The sequence below is a fragment of the Rhinolophus ferrumequinum genome, chromosome 2 (assembly GCF_004115265.2).
Source record: "Rhinolophus ferrumequinum isolate MPI-CBG mRhiFer1 chromosome 2, mRhiFer1_v1.p, whole genome shotgun sequence".
NCBI lineage: Eukaryota > Metazoa > Chordata > Mammalia > Chiroptera > Rhinolophidae > Rhinolophus > Rhinolophus ferrumequinum.
The window spans coordinates 49,171,484-49,196,071 of NC_046285.1; the positions used below are offsets into that span (position 1 = coordinate 49,171,484).

The 24,588-nt window shown below is 42.3% G+C and overlaps 1 protein-coding gene across 14 annotated transcripts in view; it reads left to right on the top strand.

Moving 5' to 3' along the window:
- The window catches only part of KALRN (kalirin RhoGEF kinase), a 615,365-nt gene that overhangs the window by 582,510 nt on the left and 8,267 nt on the right, over window positions 1-24,588 (top strand). For all 14 annotated transcript variants that reach the window (XM_033132405.1, XM_033132467.1, XM_033132483.1 and 11 more), the window contains 7 exons: window positions 8,634-8,661; window positions 9,671-9,842; window positions 11,461-11,582; window positions 12,262-12,393; window positions 13,852-14,016; window positions 15,846-15,924; window positions 21,963-22,163. In XM_033132405.1, coding sequence (XP_032988296.1) covers window positions 8,634-8,661; window positions 9,671-9,842; window positions 11,461-11,582; window positions 12,262-12,393; window positions 13,852-14,016; window positions 15,846-15,924; window positions 21,963-22,163 — 899 coding nt within the window. The remainder of the gene's footprint in view (window positions 1-8,633; window positions 8,662-9,670; window positions 9,843-11,460; window positions 11,583-12,261; window positions 12,394-13,851; window positions 14,017-15,845; window positions 15,925-21,962; window positions 22,164-24,588) is intronic.

Here is a 24,588-nt window from a genome sequence, read left to right on the forward strand (position 1 = left end):
CATGTATTTGTGTGTGTGTGTGTGTGTGTGTGTGTGTGTGTGTGGTAAAATAATACATAACATAAAATTTCCCATCTTAACCATTTTTAAGTGGCATTACATACCTTCACAGGTTGTGTAACCATCACCACTATTCATTTCCAGACTTTTTCATCATCCCAAACTGAAACTACCCAAAAACGACTCCCCATTCCCCTCCTCCCTCCAGCCCCTTGGAAGACTTTTAGAAGAGGCAACTAAGAGAGAGGAAGTTATAACTTTATATTTGAAAATGAAAACGTGCCCTAAAGGCATTGTCTGGTTATCGCTGGTTGTTCCCCCACTTCCATCATTCTGCTTCCTTCTTGGAACACCCCATCTCCGGGTTGGTTTTAATCTAAAACATGAATCCTGACAGATGAGAAGACCTGACTTCTGTGCCAATGTTTCTGTATGAATTTGTTCTTCAATATCCCAGCCCCACAAAGAGGAATATTATTTCTGCCCATCTCAGCTTCCCAAGGCTGAAGTATGATTTAAATAAAAATCACACAAAGGCAGTGTCACATGCAAGGAATACTGGAACGGGTGTCAGAAAACCTGGACTCCAGTCAGGGTACTGTCAGCTGTGAGGCCTAAAGCCAGTTAGCCTTTCTGAGCCCCGGGTTTCTCCGTGGGAGGTCACACAACTCCAAGGGTCCAGGCATTTCTGTAAGTGATGCAGACCCTTTGAGCACCGAGCAGAGCTAACGTGTGATATTGAAGGACTTTGAGACCCTTTGCTCTTTTGAACTTCTGACTCTGAAAACAGTGAGACCACAACAGAAGAGGAAGAAGATTCTGTGCCTTGTCCCTGAAAATTGCTTTGCAGGGGGTATAGTGGGAATGGCCTCCTGAGACCAGACTAGAGTGTCCACTCCCTGCTCAGAAGGATTGGAGTGGCCGGAACTGACCCTTCTTTCCTTCCCTGACCCCACATTCCCCAGCTCCAGCTTCCACCTCTTTAAAGAGGTAGCCTGCTGCTCCCACCTCAGCTGTTTTGATTCCTTGTCCCAGATTCAGAGCTTCAAAATAACCTGGCCAGACAGACTGAAGGAAACTTTTACACCCCTAGTCAGGTGACTGACCTCCTGGCATCGCCAGTGTGTTTCCACTGATGCCTGTTTCTGCATTTTCATTTTTTAGTGAAAAGAACTCTTTGGAGAAAAGAAAGGGAAGCATCAAATTCCTCTCATTTTATTTTTTAAAAATATTTTCTTTGTAATATATCTGATGGGTTTGGCCTAGAGATTCACTCTCCTTGCCTAGCTTTGTTCTGCCTCTACATGCACATTGATTTATATTCTGCCACCGAGAAAAGGGCACTTCGTTTGCTGGAGCTGGCATTTCTCCTGGAGATCTTCCACTGCATATTCATTCACGTCTGTTATGCTTTCTGTTTCTTCCAACCACCTGGTGAAGACGAAGTTTTCTTACCCTCCTAAAGGAAACAGGTTCAGAGAAGTCATGGTCATGCAACCAATAAAAAGAGCAAGTCTTGACTGTGGGGCTTCGAGAGGCCACACTTGGCATGTGACTTAGAAGAAAGAAGTCTGTCACTGAGGCTCACATAGTTTCTTAAGAAGGATCAGGTTCAGGCCCTCCCTTGTTGCACGAGAATTTCTACCTCGGCAACTTTTTAAATCCCTTGACAGTTGGGGTAATTACTTGGCCTCACCCCACCCTTGCCCAGTGACTCAGGAGTCCAGCCATAGAAGCCAAGAAAGGAAGTGCAATCGCATGAGCTGAAAACGTCTGAATTGGTTTCTCAGGCCAACAGTCAGTCAGTACCCCTTCAGTCATGCATGTCCTGTGGCACCCTCACCCTAGTCTGGAGGTCTAGTTCATTTCTTTTATGTTGTAAACTAATGAGATTATTATAAGGTGCCATTAGCCCAGGAGGAGCTGCTCTGAGAGCCAGCAATTGGAGAAGCAAAGGTCACCACCTCCCTCCCTCCTCCGCCCTCCCACCATGCTGTCAAGGTTCACCTTCAGGCTCACTCAATGTCATGTCCTAGTCAATTCAATTGATCAAAATTGAATAACACAAAGCATTACAGTATTCCAGTGAGAACTGTGGAGGGGAAGGGAAGGGACATCAGGCTGGGCATTCCTACTTGGAGACTCCAAAGGAACCCCCAAATCAACCTTGTACTTTTCCACAGCCGCAAAGCAAATTGTAATCTGTTGTGGAACCTTAGACTCTGAGAGGTGGTTTTACTCGGTAAAAACAGTTTTGGGGGATAGGGATATGATCAGCATCAAATCATTAAAGGAGGAGACCTCAAAACATTCATCCATAAAGACTGTATCCAAAGTCAAGACCTTGGCTTCCAGGTTGGCAATGTGATTTATAGAAAGGAAGTTGTAACACCACCACTGACCATCCTCGTCCCCACCCCAGTCACTTCCTAGCAGGTGTCTAGGCTCCTGAGAGCATGGTGAGAGCAATATATACGCAGCAGTAAACCACCTTTTTGTTCCTTTCCCCCAGCTATTTTTTGGGACAGGGGATAGATTTTTTTTCATTCTGTTGAAAATCATATTTTCATTATTTTTATTTTTGAGAGCACACTAAATGTTCTCTAACCAAAATACCAAGGAGAGGTAGAAAAGGAATTTGAACTAGAAATCCCCATAAAACAATGTGATTGACACATGGCCATTCCTAAAAACCTGTACCCAGCAATTAGTGCTTATACCGTCTTCTCAAGAACACATGAAACTTTTTACAAAACTTGACTCAATTAGCAAGTTTCATCAAAAATCAAGGAATCAATGTCAGATAGACAGACCAAGCATTCCAACCACAATGCAATTAAGTTAGAAATCAGTAACGAAAAGATCATTTTAAAAAATCTCATACATTTAGAAATTATAAAACATTTCTGTTATGATTGGGTCAAACGGAAAACATCATAGTTGAAGAAAAAATACTTAGAACTAAATAATGAAAATAGTCGGTAAGTAAGGAACTAGTTCAGAGACGATTCTATTGCTGTTTGGCATCGAGTTCCATTTACAAATTTTTTTATTGCAGCTTGTTTTGTGTCCATTTGGAAATGGGCAGAGGTAGGAAGATTTTCTAAAAATTTAGAAAAATATTTTCTAAACATCCAGAAAAATATTTTCTACAAATTCAGAAAACTGGGCCTGGTTTGGCCAGATTGAAAACATGAAGGATTAAACCGCCAAACCAGAACCGTACCTAAAATTTTAGAAGTTGTTGAGAGAGAGAGAGAGAGAGAGAGAGAGAGAGAGAGAGAGAGAGAGAGAGGTTGGTTTATTCAAAGTAGTTTCAGACATTTAGTTTGAGTTTCTTTTGACCATTTTTATTCCTTCGGCTGTCTCAATATGTAGTTTTGAACTGTGGTTTATGACTGGTGATGAGGGATTTAGAAAAAATGGGGTAACAGTATTTTTCTTCTGGAGTCACCTGGTTTTCAAGACAGACAAGGATTTCGCCCTTATTTTCAGGATGTAGAGACAGAATCTTGGACATTGACTGCAAGAAAAATACTCAAGATTTCTTATGAGCTCATCATGTTAATTCAGGGCTGGTTGATTTTACCTGTAATTCTTTCCTGTTACCTCACCGAGCCTCCCATTTTGAAGAAAAAAATGAAGAAAACGATTGGAATTCTCTCCCGCAGGAAGAAACCAAGTTGCAGACGGACCACATGATGGTGGTTCTTTTTTCCCCCATCTAGGAGGAAGCACTACCACCTACTGCCCTCTGCTGTTCAAATAAAACCAGATTCCTAAGCAGCTCTTTCCCGCACTGTCTACCAGCCTTGCCCTCTTGGGTTTGGGTCTCCCAGAGAGAGGACACGTGCATTTTATATAAAGACATCATCTTTCCTCCACGACCAAATCCATTTTAGATTCCAGTTCTCTCCTCCTTCCCGTCTACCACTCTACATGGACTTCCAAACTGTTTCTAAGGAAGGAAAACGTTAGGTTTCAAGAAACATATACAGCTGATGACTAACCCTTCAGGTCCCAGCCTGATACCTCAGATCCCTGCACACATCAACAATGATCATTAGACAAGGTGGTCAGGAGACCTAAATTTTAGTCTACTGATTGCGTGACCTCAGTTAATTTGATTCAACAAATACTCGATCTTCTGCTAAGTGCAAGATGCGATGTTAAGCAGCATGGCAGATGATACGTAAAACATGTAAAAGGGTTACTTACTATCTTCAAAGGGTTCACAAGTCTGGCCGGGCAATGACATACAGGGCAGATGATATGACGGATGGGCACGTGATCAGAGCCATAGGTGCCAGCCTCTAGAAGAGGAGTGGAGGATCACTGCTGGCTAAATCTCAGGCACGGACTGACCGAAAAAGCTCCCGAGCAAGTCACAGTCCTGACTGATGGAAATAGGGAAACACCCTCAGTCCATGGCAAGACAGTTTCTCAATTCTCCTCCCCCAAGTTAGGATCCTCCCGCTTTAAATTTTCCTTGATTTGGCAAATATAAATGGAGTGCTTACGAGCCAGGTATTGTGCTAAGCTCTGAGGCAATAACAGTCAACAAAACGTGGTCCTTGTCTGACTGAGCACGGGCTCGGTAGTTTATAGGGAGCCATAGACAAATACATAAGTTATTACCCTACAGTGTGAGAAGGCCGTCATGACCCTCCTCTGTCCCCATTCTGATTTGCTTCCAAGTAGAAAGAAGAAAAACAAGGAAGAAATCTTCTATGGGCATAATCCAGAGTCAAGGTTAGAAGAAGCATTAGCATGAATTTGGCCCAGGCTCTTGGTCCTTGCTAGAAGAGTTTGAAGAGAAGGATTAGGTAGAGACGGGATGGAGGGCAAGGTTAGAAAGCCTAGGTAAGCCGGGAGGCCTCTGACATTGATCACAAAGCTTCACAACACTTTCCCAAGACCTGGCCTCTGCACTGACTGCTGGGGTGGAAAGAGCTCCCAGAGCCAGTCTTCAGTCTTCATGTGCAATATGATCTTGCACATACTCCCCTACCTCATCTGGAAATGGCAGTAAATAACACCTGCTCAGCACCTCCTCCCAGGGTTTTCAAGAAGCACGTGAAAGAGTTTGTGAGTAGCTAATGCCAGTGACATAACGCTCTGCAGATCAGTGGTGGTGTTACCATTGTATCACCTGGGCCAGCCAAGCGGCAGAGGAATGCCTCCCACAAGCCCTGCCACACAAGACAGCCGGCCATGAACCCTTCTTGGCAAACTTTCTCTCCAAGATCCCTGATAAAGTCCACACCCAAACTAGGAAGATTTGCTCTTGAAACAGTGAGTGTGTTTAATAATATACTTAACACAGTTGGGGTTGTGATGAGAAAGAGGAATAAGGCAAGAAATCCTCTAAGCAGCAGTTGGGGGGGGGGTGTTATAAAAGTACTGGCACAGTGCAGGTTTGGGAAACCCCACTTAAAATCTGTCACGTAGGAACCTGCCATTTGTCTCTTCCATTTGTCTCCTCTCTGAGTCTCCTGGCGTGGACTCACTGTCTTGCTCCCATCAGGATGGGAGATGCAGGACGCTCAACAAGTTGGCAGCATTCCCAAATTGCTTTTCCTCTGGAGTCCTTCTGAATGAGTGGAGATGTGACAAGGGAAGGGGCAGTGCTTCGTGTCTGTTGCAGGCTGATCATTAACCAGCCAGGCACCGTTCTGTACACTGCATAGATGTCACTTAATTCTGTCTTCCCCACTAGACTGTTGGCCCACTGAGGACAGTGAACATGTCTGCCTTGCTCCCTGCCAGCCACCACCACCTAACCGAGGGGCAGTTCAACAAGTGGTCATCAAATATATGAGTCTGACATCAAACAACCTTCCAGGGGCACCTGATTATTCCCAATTTACCGATAAAACTGAGACCCACGCTGCCTAAAAGTGTCGTCCAAAGCAAGAGAGCGTGTCTGCCTTAGGGTCTGGATACTAAGAGCTCTGTCTGCTGTCAGACTTTACGTTCCATCCTGCACACACGCCGCTAAGAACCTCCTCTGTCAGAGGCAATGGGTTTTATTGTTTTTTAATCATTTTTCCAAAAGGTTTGCATTCCATCTGTGTTTGAAAACAGACTCTAGGAAAACAGTAATATACCCAGAAGCATTTTATAGATCTTTTGGTCCTATTTCCAGATTCTATTTATGAACCAGTCCTCAATTCTCAGGAGACCTGAAATGAGAACAAAGGTCAAATATTCACTCAACCACCGTGTATTAAATGCCCATTGTGCGGCAGACCCCACGCTCGGGGCCTGAGGTACGAAGATCAATAAGTGGTTCCTGTCCTCGAAGAACCTAACAGTCTAATAGCTATCTGACCACGCTTTTTTCCCCCTTAAAGAAAAGTTATTACAAAAGTGAAATATCCTGACTGCAGAATATTTAAAAAACCCAGGTAAGAAGAGAAAGGAAAAAAAAATCACCAAAAATTCAGATGTTTTATAAATCCTGAGGTCAGGGCCCATGTCTTAGCATCTCTGTATCCACAAAACCTTACATCGACCTGGAGGAGAACACAATGTTTTTTAAATGGGGTGAAAAGCTACCCTTCATCCCACTACCTTGAGAGAACTACCTTTGATTTTAGAAAATATCCTTAGTCTCCTTTTGTTGGACTGTAAAATGACTGGTTCAGATGTCAATCTCTCTACCTCACCTAAGCAGGTGCGTAAATTTATGTCCTACTTTGCACCCCCTACAACTGATGTGGTGCTGACCACCGTGTTTAGGCATACTTCCCTCCCATGGCCCAGTGTCTCGTCAGATAGAGGGGTCTCTTAGGTGTGAGAAAGGCAGAAGTTTTACCAAATGCCCCACACATCCCCTGTCCCACCCAGCAAAGCCTCAGGGGCAGGGAGTTGATTTACCTGAGATCAGTGCCCTGGGATAGAGGGGACCATTCAGAAAACCAGGCTGCTTGTTGATTCACCTGAGACTGCTTTCAAAACTCCTGATGCCTGGACCTCCTTCACACTGATTAAAATAGAATCTCCAGGCATGAGGCCCAGACATTGGTCTTTTGTGTTTTTAAGGCTTCCCAGGTCAAAGATGGAGAACCACAAATTGAAAGGAAGGCTGGAGAGTGGTGTGAGTGGCCCTTTGAGACTAGCAGACGGCACTGCAGAGGTCAGTTCTGAGACACTCAGCTCCAAGACTTGGCATCACAGTAGTATTCTGCAGCCTGCTCCATGAAAACCCCGGGTGGTACATGGGCAACTGGTCTGCAAAGGGGAACCCAAAGGAGGAAGTAGCATCTTTGGTCCAAAGGGCTCATATGGATGCCTCTGTGAGGGAAGAACACACAGAAACCACGTTAACATACGACATAAATATAGGCGGATAAGTGTGAATGCCCCAAAGGGCAAATTGTAAGGCACAGGAGCTTTCTGGCTTTATCGTGGAGGAAAGAAGAATTCTGCAAAATTATTAGAGATAAGCCACTGTAACAATAGGCTGTTTAGCAGAAGAAAGGTGATTAGAATTAGATAAACTTTATTTAAATAGCCACTGAATACTTGTTACTTGTCAAGCCTTATGGTAAGCACTTGACATACATTATTTCCTTTAATCTTTGTGATAACACTTTGCGCTAGGTATTATTTATCCCCATTTTATAGTCAAGGAAATCAATGCTAATAAATTTTATGTAATTAGCATAAAATCACTTTAAATAAGCCCCAACCTCTCTGACTCCAAAGCCCATCTTTTGTTCACCTTCACCCTGCCAGGCTTTATGACCCAGACTTGCACGATTAGAGGTAATACAAAGATGGGAGAAAAATCAAGGTGACCATCCTCCTAAGAAGGGGGAACTTTTCACCCTAGCTGGCAGGCTGGCAGGTTTTCCCTTCCGTGAGCTGCAGGGTATCACGAGTCATGAGCACAGCGTGTGCCAAGAGCTCCAGCAGTGCCTCCACCACCCAGACAAGTCACTCAGTGGGCCTAAGTCTCATTTCCTCACCTGAGCAGCAAGAAGAGCTAGAACCATAGGTCAGTGGTTTTCAGGTTGCCACATGGCAACAGGATGTCGTTCTGGGGACAAGATAGATGGACAGAACCTCTCTCTTTCACCTTCAAACAGACAAGCTCTGCATTGAGCTACTTGAAGAGCAGTTTCCCTCTTTGGGGAGAAGGGGTAACGTTTGGAAGGAAGCCACTGGGTTAGTGGTTAGTGGTAAATTGGACCTTTCCAATTTGATGATGTCAGGTCCTGTTCTTGAAAATTCGAGATGGTGGGAAGAAGCAGTGCCATCACGTTGCTTGAACGGATGTTGAATTGGGTGGGCAGGAGAATGGACTTTTATGCATGTGGCAGGAAGAGCAACTGGGGCGGTGGAGGACAGAAAGGCCAGCTGCAGCCAGCAGAGCTCACAGTCACGGTACACCCGCCTGGGCCCTGCCTGGACCAACCAGAGTAACGGGACCAACCAGAGTAGACAGCAAGGTAAACCGGGGGCTCTTTGTTACTGTGATGGTGACGTGGTCGCAAACCACAGAGGCTGGACTCTGGGCTTCATCCCGCTAATGTGTACTTCCTTTACTCAGTGGGGTAAAAGTTGCCTGTTCTCTTTCTGTCGTTTAGGATTTAAACAATTTTCTGTTTCTTTGTGTTTTTCAGATCTTAAATCCAAATTTCATCCAAGAAGGTGAGTTAAAAAGTAGTAGAACTGAGAACATGAGGATTAGCTAAATAACTTATGGCAAACCCAGCACTGAGGCAGAGCCTTTAAACAATGGCCAGGTAGTCCTTAATCAGAAACAGTCTCAGAGACATAGAGGAAAAACTGAGGGTTGCTAGATGGGTGGGGCCTGGGGATAAGGGGGAAGGTCAGGGGATTAGAAAGCACAACCGGTAACCACAAGATTGCCACGGGGATACAAAAGTCAATTTGGGGAATGTAATCAATATTGTTGTAAAGATTTTGTAGGGTATCCGATGGACACTTGTCTCATTAGGGAGACCACTTCAGGGATGATGTAGATGCCGGATCACCGCGCTGTACACCTGAAGCTGAACAATAATGATTGTCAACTATAATTTAATATATATATATGTAGTTACAAGAAGCGGAGTACAGCATTAGGAATAAAGACAGTGGAAATGTAATGACTATGTGCGATGTCAGGGGGTAGTGGGTGGGGGGAGGAGGGTGGTCACTGTGTGAGGGATATAAATGATGAATGTCTAACTATTACATTGTTTTGTGCACCTGAAACTAATAAAAAAAATACCAAAAAAAAAAAAGGTCAGGTAGTTCTGTACTTAGGGACAAGAAAAGGTGTTTATGATGAAAAGGTGTTGGGGCGAAAAGACCACGACTTGCAATATGTATAATGAGATCCAATTTATTGTATGAGAAAGTGTTGATGTAAAGCCTGAAAGGACAGAAGCTTCACAATAGTTACCTCTGGATCATGACATTGTGGAGCTTTTCCTTCTCTTTATTTATCTGTATTTCCTCATTTTTCTGCGATAAACATTTATTACTTTTTAAAATATTTTTTCATGGGACAAAATAACGCAACAGTGTTAAGCTGAAGGTTATTTGAATCGTTACACAACATGGGTGGGAAATGAGAGGTCTGTGTTGTAAAATGGCTGTTTTAGTCTAAGTTGGTTCTGAACGATGTGAACTTATGTCGATTTGACCGCAGTGGCCCCAGAATTCCTCGTGCCCTTAGTGGATGTGACCTGCTTGCTCGGGGACACAGTGACACTGCAGTGCAAAGTCTGTGGGCGGCCAAAACCCGCCATCACCTGGAAGGGCCCGGACCAGAACATTCTTGACACTGACAACAGCTCTGCCACATACACCGTCTCCTCCTGGTAAGCTGATCTCCCACCTCAGCACCCCGCTCCTTAGGGCAGCACCTGGAGGCAAGTCTGGGGTGCAGCTTCTATTTGGTTACTTAGTCTCTTCTCTCCAAGAGAAAAGCTGCCCTGGAGATTCGAGCGTAAACACTTGGCCTTAATTGGGAGGGAAAGTAAAAACCCATGATGTGACAGTAGTGCACTCTCGTGACACTCACACGGCCGTGGACTCAGGCCTGTGAGCTGTGGGCACACCTCACCGCACCTACAATCCACCACTCTGCCTGAGGAACACCTGGGTCAGGACCAGCACATATTTACATGTTGCTCAGCATCACGTAGACATACCTGAGACCAAAAGGAACTGTTTGGAAAGACTACTTTCAGGACCAACATTGAGCAAATAAGGAAAAACATAAACCTTTGTATCTCAGGTCAAGCCTGAATCATACTTTGGAAGAGCTTTGACTGTCACAGACTTACATTCACCATATTTAATGATCTTTTCCTGAGGATCCCCAAGGGAATCTGTATCAAGAGACGTGGGGAAAGGCTCCAAACGTGTGGTAGGGATGGGGTCCTCATGTTTACACACCCCAGTTTCTCCATGCCTCTCAGGATCCTGTGAAACAGTGATATATTTCATTCCTCCATTAACCTAAGAACAATTTTCTTAGAAGAAAATAAAACGACTCACTCCAAAATGTGCAATAGAAGACAAAATCCAGCCACAGCATGCTTCTATGCAAAAAGGGTGTGTAAACAAAACTTGTGACTGCCTTGCAATCAACCTGTTAATATTTATTGCTACTAAGTATGAACTTTATTGTGTACTACGGCTCACAGTGCACAAGCAGTAACAAGCCCTAAATGCTTAAGAAACATCTATAGAAGAAACACTTAGGATCAAGACATTTTCATCCAGTAAGTTAATATTTGTGTGTGTGAAATAGTGTTCCCGGCAGAGCCCCTCTGCCCAGTGGACCCAAGGAGCGGAGTGTGAGAGGCAGTGATTGATGAGAATCCCTATGTCACAACCAATGGGGAAAGAATGGGGCTGACTGGGACCTCTGCCTTTAACCCTTTCAGAGCAGTTTTTCCCTTGTGATCTCCCAGGGACTCCTGGGACAATTATCATTTCGTTGAGGAATTTGCCCTTGATTTAATTCATTTAATTATTTTGAGGGTCCTACATGTAGAATTTGAAATACTTGAACATTGTCATTCTTTAGTCTTTTCTCTTGTTTTGTACCATTCATTCCTGAACCGATGAGACTGAAAATATTTGAGGACAAAGTTGCTGCTGATACTAACATGAGGCCTACCGTGGCCCAGTGCTTGTACAGGACTTTATGTGTTTGAAACCATGCTCTAATTCTTCTTTTATTTTTCTATCCCTATCCCTCGCATACAACAAACTTGAGAGATGGGCGTGGCATGAATTCCCCCCCCCCCCCCCGCCTCCCCATAAGGAAATGGGAATATAGAGAGGCAAGCTGATCACCCAAGGTGTATAACAGAACTGGGACTACCCCTTGGGCCTAAGAATCAGCTCAGCACACCATGTGCCAACCCTTTGCCAGTCAATTGTTTCGTTACTGGAGTTTGAAGGGCATCCTTTTGATGTCTCTAGTGATTCCGGAGAAATCACCCTGAAGATCTGCAATCTGATGCCCCAAGACAGCGGGATTTATACTTGCATAGCCACAAATGACCACGGGACCACATCCACATCTGCTACCGTTAAAGTGCAAGGTACGGTCTACTTTAGTTAAACATTTTTTGTAGCTTTTTGAATATTTATTTTTTAATGTGGTAAGATACACGTAACATAAAATTTACCATCTCAACCAATTTTAAGTGTACAGTTAGTCGTGTTAGGTACATTCACATTGTTTTATAACTGATCCCCAGAACACTTCATCTTGCAAAACTGAAACTCTGTACCCCTTGAACAACTTCCCCCATTCCTTCCTGCCGTGTCCCCCAATCCTAAACCCTGGCAACCATCATTCTAGTTTTTGTCTCCATGAATTTGTGTTAGTCAAACATTTTAAGTGGATGTTGCAAGGGCTCTCAGAGATCTGGGAAAGAAAAATTCTATTGTGAAAATTCCAAAGTAAAGTTCTAGCAAACGGGAAGAGAACGAAGTTTTGCTAGAGCTGTCTGTGGCCTGCTGTACATTTCCTGCATGGTTCCCTGACCAAGTTTTATCTCCTATGTGCAGTATTTAGCCTAAGGAGGAATTTCCAACAGCGAGGTGTGTCTCCCAGGTCTCCCTTAGGCCCAGGAAAAGGTATGCTACTCGGTGGAGAAGGTCATAGGGAAAATTTGAGACGCAGATTAGGTAATGTTTCCTAGTTGATGTTCAACCTGGGTGCAAGATGGCAAGTTCTGCAGAAATAGCACTTGACCCTAATTTCTGTACTTGAAGGTGTTCCAGCAGCCCCTAACCGCCCCATTGCCCAAGAGAGAAGCTGCACATCCGTGATTCTCCGTTGGCTGCCCCCATCCAGCACAGGAAACTGCACTATTTCTGGTTACACCGTGGAGTACAGAGAGGAAGGTAGGCCATCTGTTTCTGCCTTCTCTTCCTCATAAGGAGGACCTTCAAAGTCATAAAACTGTTAACCCCCGGGCCGTTGCTCAGCTGGTCCTTCTGGTGTCTTCCAACCCAACACAAAGTCCTCAGCGCCAGACTAGATAGCACCTTCTGGTCTCAAACATCACGCAGTGGTTTTCACCAAAATGGTAAAGGCTCATAACAAGTTTCAAAGTGCCTTCACGTGCTTCTCTACTCAACAAGGCCAATCATCCAATAGGGACAATCAGGCCCATTCAGCAGATGAGGAAGCGAAGTCCTAAGGAAAGTGAGCACAAAGCTGGTATTAGTAAGAGGCAGGGCTGGCATTAGAACCCAGGTTTCTAGTTTGCTGATTTGTGATCTTTCTCCCAGAGTAATAACTAGATAAGCAGGAGCTGAGCTTTCCCCCACCCCCACCCCCTATATATATATAGTAATTTTTTTAATTGTTCGATTTTTAAATTTGTCACATTTACATGCTACGAGTACATACATCTCTTCAGCAGTTGAGAACAACTGAGCCTGACACCTACTTGTCAAGAAGAATTAGCTAAAATACAAAACTGCTAGGTATCGTTCATTGTTAATAACACATCTCTGAATACATGGATTACGAAACTGAATTGAAAGCAAGTGCTTGCACCCAGACCCCAAATCATCTGTTTTCCTCTACTTTCCATTATTCTTATTATTTTAACCCTTCTTTCTTCTATTAGACAGGCTCTGTGCAGTTATAAAGCTATCTATTTCTGTATCTTTCTTAAGCTGTTCATTCTTATGTCTCCCAACTCAGCACAAAAGTATTAATGCTGAGCTGACAGACACATTTCACAAGGTTCGTATTTACCTCGGCATTATTCAGTGCATACTTCATCTTACCAACTAGTTGTCTTGGGAACATTGTTTCATCTTTCTGAGTCTCAGTTTCTTCATCTGTCAAGTGAGATTAATGCTCCCAGCCTCATAAGGTTTCTGTGGATTTAAGTGAGAAAGTCAAATGAGAGAATGATGTGAAGATGTCTTCCATAGTATTTTACATGTGTATAGTGTTCAATACACGTTCATTTCTATTTTGTTTCAATTTTCAAATGCATATTTTCTCATTTTATTATAAATGTGTATGTTTCTGGGCTTATTAAAATTTTGCCACATGTTCCTCTGTAAATTCTGTATGATCTGTCCACCCTCACGTACTCATTTGAAATGAACAGAATCTATAGGCCACCTGCTTCCACACACCTTGTGATATACTCAGTCATAGAGGAAATTGAACCCACCTGCCACAGTTTGCCCACAGGCTTTCAGAGCCTGACATGCAGTGACCACAGCTGTTTCTTGAATGGCATGTGTTGATTTTCCTTTCTTTGTTTGCCGAAGGTCTTTGAAACAATGTCCCTTTCTCTTTTTCCTCTTTCCCTCTCCTTGGAAATTGTGCATTAGGTTCCCAGGCCTGGCAGCAATCAGTAGCTTCGACCTTGGACACGTACCTCGTCATCGAAGACCTCAGTCCTGGGAGTCCTTACCAGTTCAGAGTCAGTGCCAGTAACCCCTGGGGGATCAGCCTTCCCAGTGAGCCCTCAGAGTTTGTGCGCCTTCCAGAATATGGTGAGTTCTAGCCATGCCCAGGAGCCCAGCTGGGGGACGCAAGGCACCTGGCCAGCTGTCACACACTCACTGATACTGGCTGTTCATTGGCATGTCGGCTACCATGCAGGAGGGGACCTAGATTTGCTTGGTGGCTTCAGTCAAGTAACATTTCAGAGGCTTGGTGAAGAGGGTTTCCATAAAGTGTGATTTCAAGTGTCTTGAAGCAAAATTTAGATTTGCCACCGATGTCTACCCAGGGCCGATTAGGTTCCTGGCACCTGTGTGTGTCACCAGGAACAAAGAGGGGCAGACAGATGTCATGAGTCACACAGATGCTACCTGCCCCTCTTGTGACACAGGAACACTAAGTCCCCTGTCCCCTGGAAACCCCTGCCAAGCAGAAGTGTCCCTCACAGCATTAGGGACAGCCCACTCACCAATTTAAAATGAGGAGAGGAAAGCAACCTGGTTGAAGGATTTGAATCAAAATGAATATTTGATCGTGTCCCCACCCCCAAGCCACCCAGAACATCTTTCCTTAATGTGGGTACATTTTTATGTAGATGCGTTGAACTAAGATATACCTATAATTACCTACACATGAGTATTTTACAAACGTGGCTCTTGTTTTGCCCACCTATTCACTATCTCACCTAGCCACTTCGGTCCCAAGGACATTTTGAAAGAGGAAACTTGTTCTAAAGAAACCTCCAAGTAGTGAGGTGTGAGGCAGTGCAGGAGAGTGGACTGTGTGTGTTGGCGCGGGGACAGGAGGTCACCGTACTGGGAAGGCAATGAACCTGTGTCTCTTTGGGTTAAGGGAACCCAGGAGCCTCCAGGGAGAGTCAGAAACGCTTCAGGGCCTCAGGCTACAGCCCCACCCCCAGCCCAAAGCCGGAAATGCTTCACAGCCCTGTGCCTACCAGCTCGACTCCCTACCGATGGCTCTGCTCCCATGGGCCTGGGACTCACTAGGACACCTCGGCCCTGGGGCCGTTTCCTCAGATTTCAATGTTAGAGAAGGCATCTTGAGCCCCGCTGAGCTGTGCTCCCGACGGCCTGAGGTGACCAGGGTCAGAAGAGCTACGCTGCTGGCTTGTCCTCTGCTCCCAAACCACTGACTAAATCCTCGTCAGAGATGACCACTGCTCATGTTTTGTTTCTTGTGAGCGTTGGTCCCCAGAGACAACACAAATAGATATTAGTGTGTGTGCTTGCCTCTGTGTGTGTGTGTGTGTGTGTGTGTGTGTGTGTGTGTGTAAATCATTGCCAGGGAATTAACGCCTTGTACCGGGGAATGCTACAATGATTCTACTTGTGCATGTGTTTTGGGTTAAGCTAAATCATTCAATATACGGGATAATGTCATTAATGCCAAAGAACAGTGGGGTGAGAATGAGCAGTTTTTAGAATGTTTTCAGCGCATTCCTTTCCTTTCCTCCTTTCTTGGCCTTGTAACTCTTCCCCTACCCTCTCTGCTGCATCCTCCCTACAGCCCTGATTCTCACTGGCTTTTCTAGGCCTTCAGTGTGATTTTTCTCTCTCCCTTTTAATTTTTTCTACCAAATATTTTAAAATATCCAGAAGTTGCATTCCTGATTGTCCCAAGTGTTCCTTTGTTGATGTAGATGGCATAGGGAGGGCATCTGACTCTGTCATGTCAGTTTCCCCTTGGATGATATTTTTAAAAAGAACATTTCAGAGAATCATGGCATTTTCCCACTGAGTTAGACTCCATATTTAGTCATGAGAGTTGTTCTGGGTGGTGCTGGAGCTCTTCTGTTAACCTTTTTGTTATTCTCATATGACTTCCTCAATATCATGAATGGATTCTCTCTCTTCTAAAGATGCTGCTGCTGATGGTGCCACCATTTCTTGGAAGGAAAATTTTGATTCAGCTTATACTGAGCTGAATGAAATTGGAAGGTAATGACCCAATTTTCTATTCCTTCATTCCTGAGCACTTAACAACATCACATCAGAATAATGGCTTGCTTTTGTTGTTTGTTTCTTTCTTTTACTAAGTGCATTCTCTCTACAGTAAGAAAAAAAATAGAATACTTATGTGTATTTTCTATTGTTTTTTTTTCTAACGTCTTAAATTGGAGGCTTCATGCATCAATTTTTCAGCTTTTCTTCTTTTCTAACATAAGAATTCAAAGCTCAACCTTTTCTTCAAAGTATAATTTAAGCTACATCTCTCCAGTTCTGACATGTGGCATTTTCATTATCATTCAGTTCTAAGTATTTTTCCTTCAACTATGATTTATTTCTTTGATCCAATGGTAGTAGAAATGTTTGAAAATTTCCAAATGTATAAGACTTTGACAAATTGTCCTCTTGCTACTGATTTCTAACTTAATTGCATTGTGGTTGAAGAACATGGCCTACATGATAGTGATTCTTTGATTTTTGGGGAGACTTACTTTATGAGTAGTAGTACATGGTCAATTTTTGTTAAAATGTTCCTGAGAAGAATGTATAATCATTAATTGTTGAGTACTGGTCTCTATATATGTCCATTTGTAAAGCACATTGTTTTATGGACATTTCTAGTTCAATCCCCCTATACACATACACACACACACACACACACACACACACACACACCTCTCTCTCTCTCTCTCTCTCTCTCTCTCTCTCGGTTAGAAAAGTGTGTCCTCAAAAATAAAAAGCATAAAAGTATGACTTTTAACAAAATAATGAGAAAAAATGTATCACCTGTTCCACAAAATCGTTGATGGAAAGGAACAAAAAGGGGGTTTGGTCTTGTGCATGCATGAGTCTCTCCAGGTGGTCTAGGTGAGAGAATGCGCTAGTAGGTCTTGCTAGTCACCCACCCACCCTGCAAGTGTATATATCTATAAGAGAGCAGTCACTAACAGGGGGCCATTAACATCATCCCCACACCTGATTGATGACTCTCAATGAAGCATCAAATTTCCAAAGTGAGGTGGTTGTGACAGACGTTGTGGAAAGAGACAAAATGTTCGTTATTCCCATTTTTAAGGCAGGAGTCGCAATGTAAATCACTGTCTTTCATTACAGCACCTTTTACCAAGCTCCAGCTTTGCTCTATTTTCCTATCTTCTTGGTGTAGCCAAAAGGCCGATGGAAGTTTACGTGATGTTGATTATGTAGATGATGCTGTTCTAGATAGTGCACAGATATTATACAGAAGTTACCTAATCTAATTCTTACAGCGCTGTGAGGTAGTGTTTGAGTGGATTTCCAGTAAAAGAAACTCTGACTCAAGGGGATTAAGTAACTTCCTCAAGGTCCCACAACTACTGTGTTTCCCTGAAAATAAGATCTAGCTGGACAATCAGCTCTAATGCGTCTTTTGAAGCAACAATTAATATAAGACCTGGTCTTATTTATTTTACTATAATATAAGACCAGGTATAATATAATATAATAATATAATATAATATAATATAATACAATACAATATAATATAAAAGACTGGGTCTTATATTAATTTTTTCTCCAAAAGACGCATTAGAGCTGATTGTCTGGCTAGGTCTTATTTTCGGGGAAACACGGTAGTAGTGTAGAGTCAGGATTCAAACCCTGGGCTACCTTACTCTAAGCCTGTGCTTGTTTTCTAGCACATGTTGTTTCACATCCAAGCAATTTTTGTCATACAATAAGCGGTAGTAATTGAAATCTAGTTTGCTCCATCACGTTGAAGTTGGTGAAGCTACATAGGACCCTAATTATGAGCAAGTCAAACTGGTTCTATCACTTGGATACCCCAGTTAATTCCTCCATAAGACATAAATTTGTGGCTGACAGCCTTAGACTAAGGTATGTTTTACCTAAAAGAGATGGATGTTTTGATATTTCTCAGAGGCAAGGTCAATTTTCTGATCTGTTCAAAGCAATCAGTGGTTTTTCAAAAATCTCATCTCCAACAACCTGAAACTTTTCCTCTCTCCTTAACATAGTCCTCATATTTTCAGAAGATCCTTTAAAAATGCTGTATGCTAACAGAAGGGAAATAAAACATGTAGATACTTACATGAGACACATGAAAGCTATCTGTGCGAGGGCCATAGAAGTGAGCCAACTTTCTCCATCACACCTAAAGTTAGAATTCTAAGCCGATATAACTATCTTGTTAAAATTAGCTCTCTTGTAACTGAATATTATAAAAACCATGGAGCAAAAAAGAATATCTTCACTCTGATAACCCATCCGTAGAAGCAAAGAGCACCTGAGCATGGCATATTTAACCAGAAATAAACTATATAGGCACCAATGCAGTTTAAAGAAGCCAGAGAGTTATTCCCTGGGAATGCTGACTGGTTAGCTATACATAATCCAAAAAGGTAGCAGTACCAAGCCTTCAGGTAAAGATAGCAGGTTGAACCGGGCTCCTATTTTTACTTCCTCCTGAGACTTCACTAAATCTATAGTAAAGGAATTTTTTAAAGCAGGCACATAAGGATCAGGGCATTGGAAGAAGAGAACAATCAAGTGTTAGATGCAGATAAAACAAGTGAAAGAGTGACAAATGACCTAAGAAATCTAAGAAAACTCAATCCAAATCAGTTGTGGGGTCAAATGAGAGCCAGTATGACTTACAGCAGAATTCCACAAAGGCTCAGGTACTGACAGCACTCAGAACCTCTGGAAATAGGGGGAAAGAAGATGCTAAAGTTAGAAGGATTGGCTGAACTTGGGGAGAAAACGTATGGCTCCAGATCTCCTCCCAGCTTCTGTATGATTGTCCTTCTCCATCCAGGAAAAGGCTAGAGGTTTATTCTCTGGAAAGGGTAAAACAGAGGGCCCCTGTTTTCGGGGACACAACACATTTGAGGGCAGCAGAACCCTATTCCAAACAGATCGATTATGAGACTTTATGCATGCTGCATACTAAGGACCCCAGTCCTCTTATCTATACTCAGAGCTTCCAAATAGCTTTTTAGTCCCCCAATTTTTAAAATGAGCCAACTTCCGGTACTGCCAAATGGAGTAAGCCCAGTGTAGCCTTTCTCTCCCACTGATTACAACCAGACTTCTTGGACAAAATACAAATAGCAACTATCTGAGGATTCTGAAAAGTAAATAACAAGGAGATCAGGGAGGGAAGTCAAAATTTAAAGAAAGACAAGAACAGTGGCTGGGAGTTTTCTGTTTTTGTATGTTTGTTTGTTTGTTTGTTTCCCCTTTACCTCCTGTCTTTGACCCAAGGGTGGGCCAAATCAGGAAACTGTGTAGCATGCACAAAGAGGAAAAACTCCAAAAGAAACCCATTTTCTGTCCAAAAGACAGGAAAAAGCAGGTCCATTTGAGCTGAAGAAAGCAGGGAAATTTCTTTTTGTCCCCCTCTCTTCTTTCTTTCACTGCTTTCATGTGGAACTGCTTGATGATGCAAAATGCTAAAACTCTGAGGGAATCCCATCTTTCTGACCAGAGGAACCACAAAAAGTGGCCCACAGGAGCCAAAGAATGTGGAGGAGAGCTCAGTAAGGAGAGAGCTAAATATTTTTATAAGGGTCATATACAAAGGATTAGGAATTATGTTTTGGACACTGGCAGTTAACATCATCAATCACACTAGAAATTAAAAGGCAATAGAATAATTCCTTCAAAACTGTGAATGAAATTTTTTTCCATCTATAATTATACCTAGCTAAACTAACAATCAAGTATATAGGTAGAATAAGCACCTTTCAGATATGCTAGTCTCAAACAACTTATTTCCCATGCACTCTTTGTCAGAAATGATTGAAGAATGCATTCTACCACAAAAAGGAAAAATATTCATAGTTTACTAGAGGTTCAGCTGAATAGAACTGACAGTTGCAATAATGTAAATACTGAATATTGATTACAATATAATTCTGCCTGGGTAGATAGGGGATGGAAAAAGTGGCTACGTGGTGGAGACAGAGGGAAGAAAGAGACTAAAATCTCATATTTTGGGGTTGTCAACAGATAACTAAAACTGAAAAATCAAGAAGCAACCATACAAAACATACTATATTTAGAGTTATAGAAGTGAATACCTAAATAATCAGCTAAAATGTATTAAACTGGTATATTAAACTGCCTCTAGGAGGAGAAAAATGGGTGGGATGATGGGATACTATTGTTTTTAATAACAAACCTTGTAAAGCTAAATTAAACTACGGTGATGCATAACTTTGATAAACACAAATTTTGAAAAAAGTTAAGATAGCAAGGAGTGCCTTGACATGGTCAATAAGTTTAGGAGATCTAGCCTCAGCCTGCAAAGTCCTGTGGAAAAAGTGACTTAGAATAATCAAACTTATAAGAGAGTACTGTTAAAAACCAGAAAGGCAATTTATTAATTTATGATGTAACATAGAACTGTCAGTTTGACCAAATACTTGTTCACTATGCCAAGAATGATGTCTGGTATATAATAGACATTCAATTAATATTTGCCTAATACTTGTTTTATTAACTAGCACATTCTGTTCTTTTGGGAAAATCTATAGTGGAAAAAAATTATTATTATCAGAAAGTTGCTTGGTGAGCACAGAACCAGGTCAAGGAGTCAGTTAGACAACCTTAGTCATGACCATGGAGTCTGATATATCCATTTCTGCTTTAGGAATGAACTGCTCTTCAGATAATTTACTCCTCTGTTCATGGGTTAAGGCACTTCATGGACAGGCCTTGATGGTGCAGGCTTGTCACTTCTTTGGTCCTGCCTTTCCCTGCTTCCATTGCTAATCAGTTCCCCTCTTCTATTTCACTCTCTTACTAACTTTCGTAGGGCTACAGCTGACTCTGGGAGCCATTTTGTTTATTTTATGTATGGTCAATTTTGTTAGATGTAAACATAGAATGGTAATTGTATATTTGTTAATGTCCTTGTCAATTAGAGATGCAAACTGAAGTATTTATGAGTGAAATAACATGATATCTGGATTTTGCTTAAAACATTCCCAAAAAAAAAAAAATCGGGGGGCAGGAAAAGAATAGATGAAATAAGGTTGGCAAAATGTTGATACTTATTGAAGCTGGCTGCTTGGTACATAGGACATTTATTGTACTATTCTTCCTACTTTGTGTATTTTAGAAAATTTTTATAATAAAAAGATAATAAATATAAGATAAAATTTTAAATTGCCTCTTTAAAAATGTTTTTGAAATTATCATAAAGTAGAATTCCTCCTTCAATATTGTTGCTGTTGTTATTGTTGTATTTTATAGAAATATACTCTATTTAGAAAAGAAAACTGAAAGTGGTTGATGTTCAAAATGACAGAGAAATATATTGACTAAAAAATGCAATTAGTTTTTTGCATCTCAAAGAACCCTAAAATGCTAAGGAAGAAAAATGATGTTTCTGAATGGTAATATTATAGTTAAAAATGCAGTCGACCCCCTTGTGTGTGGTTTCACTTTCCACAATTTCAGTTACTCAGTTAACCATGATTCAAAATTATCAAAGGGAAAATTCTAGAAATAAATGATTCATATGTTTTAAATTGTGTGCTGTTCTGACTAGCACAAGAGAAATCTAACACCATTTTGCTCTGTTCCGCCCGGGACGTGAATCATCCCTTTGTCCAGTGTATCCACTCTGTGTATGCTACCTGCCCATTAGTCACTTAGTAGCCATCTCGGTTATCAGATCAACTGTCATGATATCACAGTGCTTGTGTTCAGGTAACCCTTGTTTTACTTGATAATGGCCCCAGAGCACAAAAGGAGTGATACTGGCAATTCACATATGCTAAACAACAGCCATAAAGTGCTTCTTTTAAGTGAAAAGGTATGTATCTGCCGTTTCAGCATCTACTGTGGGTCTTAGAACACATACCCTGTGGAGAAAGGGGGACTACTATCCAGGAAATAGGATTCCTAACAAAATGTTACTGTCAGACCAGTTAAGATAAAATGTCACAAACCCTTGAATAAAATAATACCTAGTTGATTAATGAATCTTGACAAAATGCTTTCTCCTTTTTGTTTTCCAGAGGCCGTTTCTCCATTGTAAAGAAGTGCATTCACAAAGCTACCCGCAAAGATGTTGCTGTGAAATTTGTTAGCAAAAAAATGAAGAAAAAAGAGCAGGCTGCCCATGAAGCAGCCCTCCTTCAGCACCTGCAGCACCCGCAGTACGTCACTCTCCATGACACCTACGAGTCCCCCACATCCTACATCCTGATTTTAGAGCTGTAAGTACAGGTGTCATCTCTCTAAGGTGTTCCCCAGCTGTTTGGGTTATTTATTGGCAGTTACATTTAATAGTCTTATAGCTTACAAAGTGCTGTATGTAACAAGCACTCTCCCCTCCATTTTATAAAAATGTTATTCCCATTCCACAGATTAGAAAATCAAAGACAGGGAAGATCCTTAAAACTAATTCCTTAAAATTAGGAAATGGAGAAACTGGGACTTGAACCCACATCTCTCTCCCTCTAGTTTTCCTTTTCTTTCTGTTCTAGACTCTTGGCCTGGGCAGGAGTTTAGGAAAAGCTATTGACAATAGGCTTATTGACAGGGGTGGAGTTGAAGAGAAAGAGAGAGGTTTGTGCATCAATCCGTTGCCATACTATCCCCAGTCTACCACCCAAGAAATTCCTTTTAGGGTGGAACCTTCAAAACGTTCTACTCATTCCAGATTTTCTCAGGACTCAAGCCACCATATTCTTGGCCCCAGAATACATCAGATAAAGCAATAAGGTCACATTCTCCTCACTATTACCCCAGACTAAGAACAGAGAACATGCTCAGTGGTTTAGAGAGCTTTTAAGAGACTAAAGAAAGTCTTTTCAGAAGTACTGAGCCGTCACAGAAATGGTAGCAGATTGGTGCAGATGAGGCCCTGGGCCTGGAGAGAAGACAGACGTTTGCTCCGAAGACCAATACTGAACCCATGCTCAGTAGAGGACCGCCTCCATTTATAGCTTTGCATGCAGTCTTGCTCTCGTGTGCTTGTCAGTCGGTGTGTATGTGTATGGGGGCCTTGGAAGCAGTAACTTATCATAAATGAATTGATGATGAAAAAAAGAAAGCCAAAATGTCAACATCCGTAGACTACATTTTTAAATTGGTTGAAAAGAAACAAGAAGAGATAAAACCAACACCGTTACTAGTATTTGTAATTTTTGTGTGGTACTTAACTTTATACAGCTGTGTAGTGGTTGGTAGATTGTCACTTTGGACTTAACAAATGCACTGACAAACAGCCTTTCAGTACCTAACCTGTTTGTTGGGAGCTTCCTAACTCAAAAAGCATATCTGTTAAAGGTGAGTGATTATTTACAAGTGGCAACCTGTTATACTTGAGTTGCAATAAAAGGTATAGTCCCTTGGGTACCAAGGTGGTACAGCCCACCCGAAACCTCTGCCCCTTCACTCTTGCTGATCACTGTTCTGAAGAAGGCGTTGACGACCAGCCTGCCACAGTGCAATGGAAAGTAGCCATTCTTGCAATGAGAGACCATGGCTCTAATCCCAGCTCTGTGATTTGGGGCAGTGCACTGGGCTTCCTGGGCCTTGGGGTTCTCATCTGTGACGTCTGAAGAATTATTCCCATTTCTCAGAGATGTTTCGGGGATTTAATGAGGGGAATATTGGATTGAACTAGTTCCTCAAACATTTACTGAGCACTCAGCTGGGTGCCAACCACTGTGTAGACCCGGGCCGGAGTGGGAGGAAGAAAGATGAAAAATATTATTCTTGTCCTTGAAGAGTTATAAGTTGAATAAGGAAAACCAACCACTAAATGAATGATTTCGATATAGGATGGTAAATGCTAAGAAAGAAATGCATATTTTTGGAGAGGGTTGCAGTAAGAACATAGAAAGGTGCTTGGTTGGACTTGAGGTTCATGAAATATTTGTGGAGAGGCAGTGCCTGAGCCAAACCCTGTGCTAAATCTTGGTTACGCCATGACTATGGGTTCCCCATTTGGCAGTTATCCAAATATCTGGTAGAGCTTTTCTCTACCAGGCAACTAAGTTTCTGATTCCCTAATCTATGGTGGGGCCTGGGCATCTGCATTATCCAAAAGCTCTAAGGGTGAACTTGGTAGATGAGACATTTTTGTCTCTGAGCAGTGCTACAGTTAATTTCTCCCTTAAGAGCTACAAGAAATCAAGTAGGGTGCATCTAAAAAGCTCAAATCCTACTCTATGCTTGCCATTCCCAACCCACCCAGGGCTCTGTCAGAGGAAGGCAAAGGAAGACTTCATTGGTCCTAGCTTTTGCTCCTGTCAAGGAAAGTAGGAGAAGAGGCCAGTGGGAAGGAACAAGCTAGAGAAGAGATTGGAAACTTGGCCGGGGGGATTTTCAACTGTTGTTTCTGACTCTGGCTCAGGCTCCTCTGCCTGGGCATTTTCTGGGATGTGCCTTTAACAGCCACATGCGCATTAGAGCATAACGGCCTGACATCTGGTCCTGCTTGCTGAACAGGGCACAGGGTACTTACTAGAGTATATTGAGCATTTACTGTTGCTACCAAGTATGCTTAAATCCCTCACTGTCTCTCTTCATCCTTGTACAATCCTTGCTATTATTATTGTTGTTGTTGTTGTTGTTCTCACTGTAAAGATGAAGAAACCAATGCACAGAGTTCAAACGATTTGCTGCAGGCCC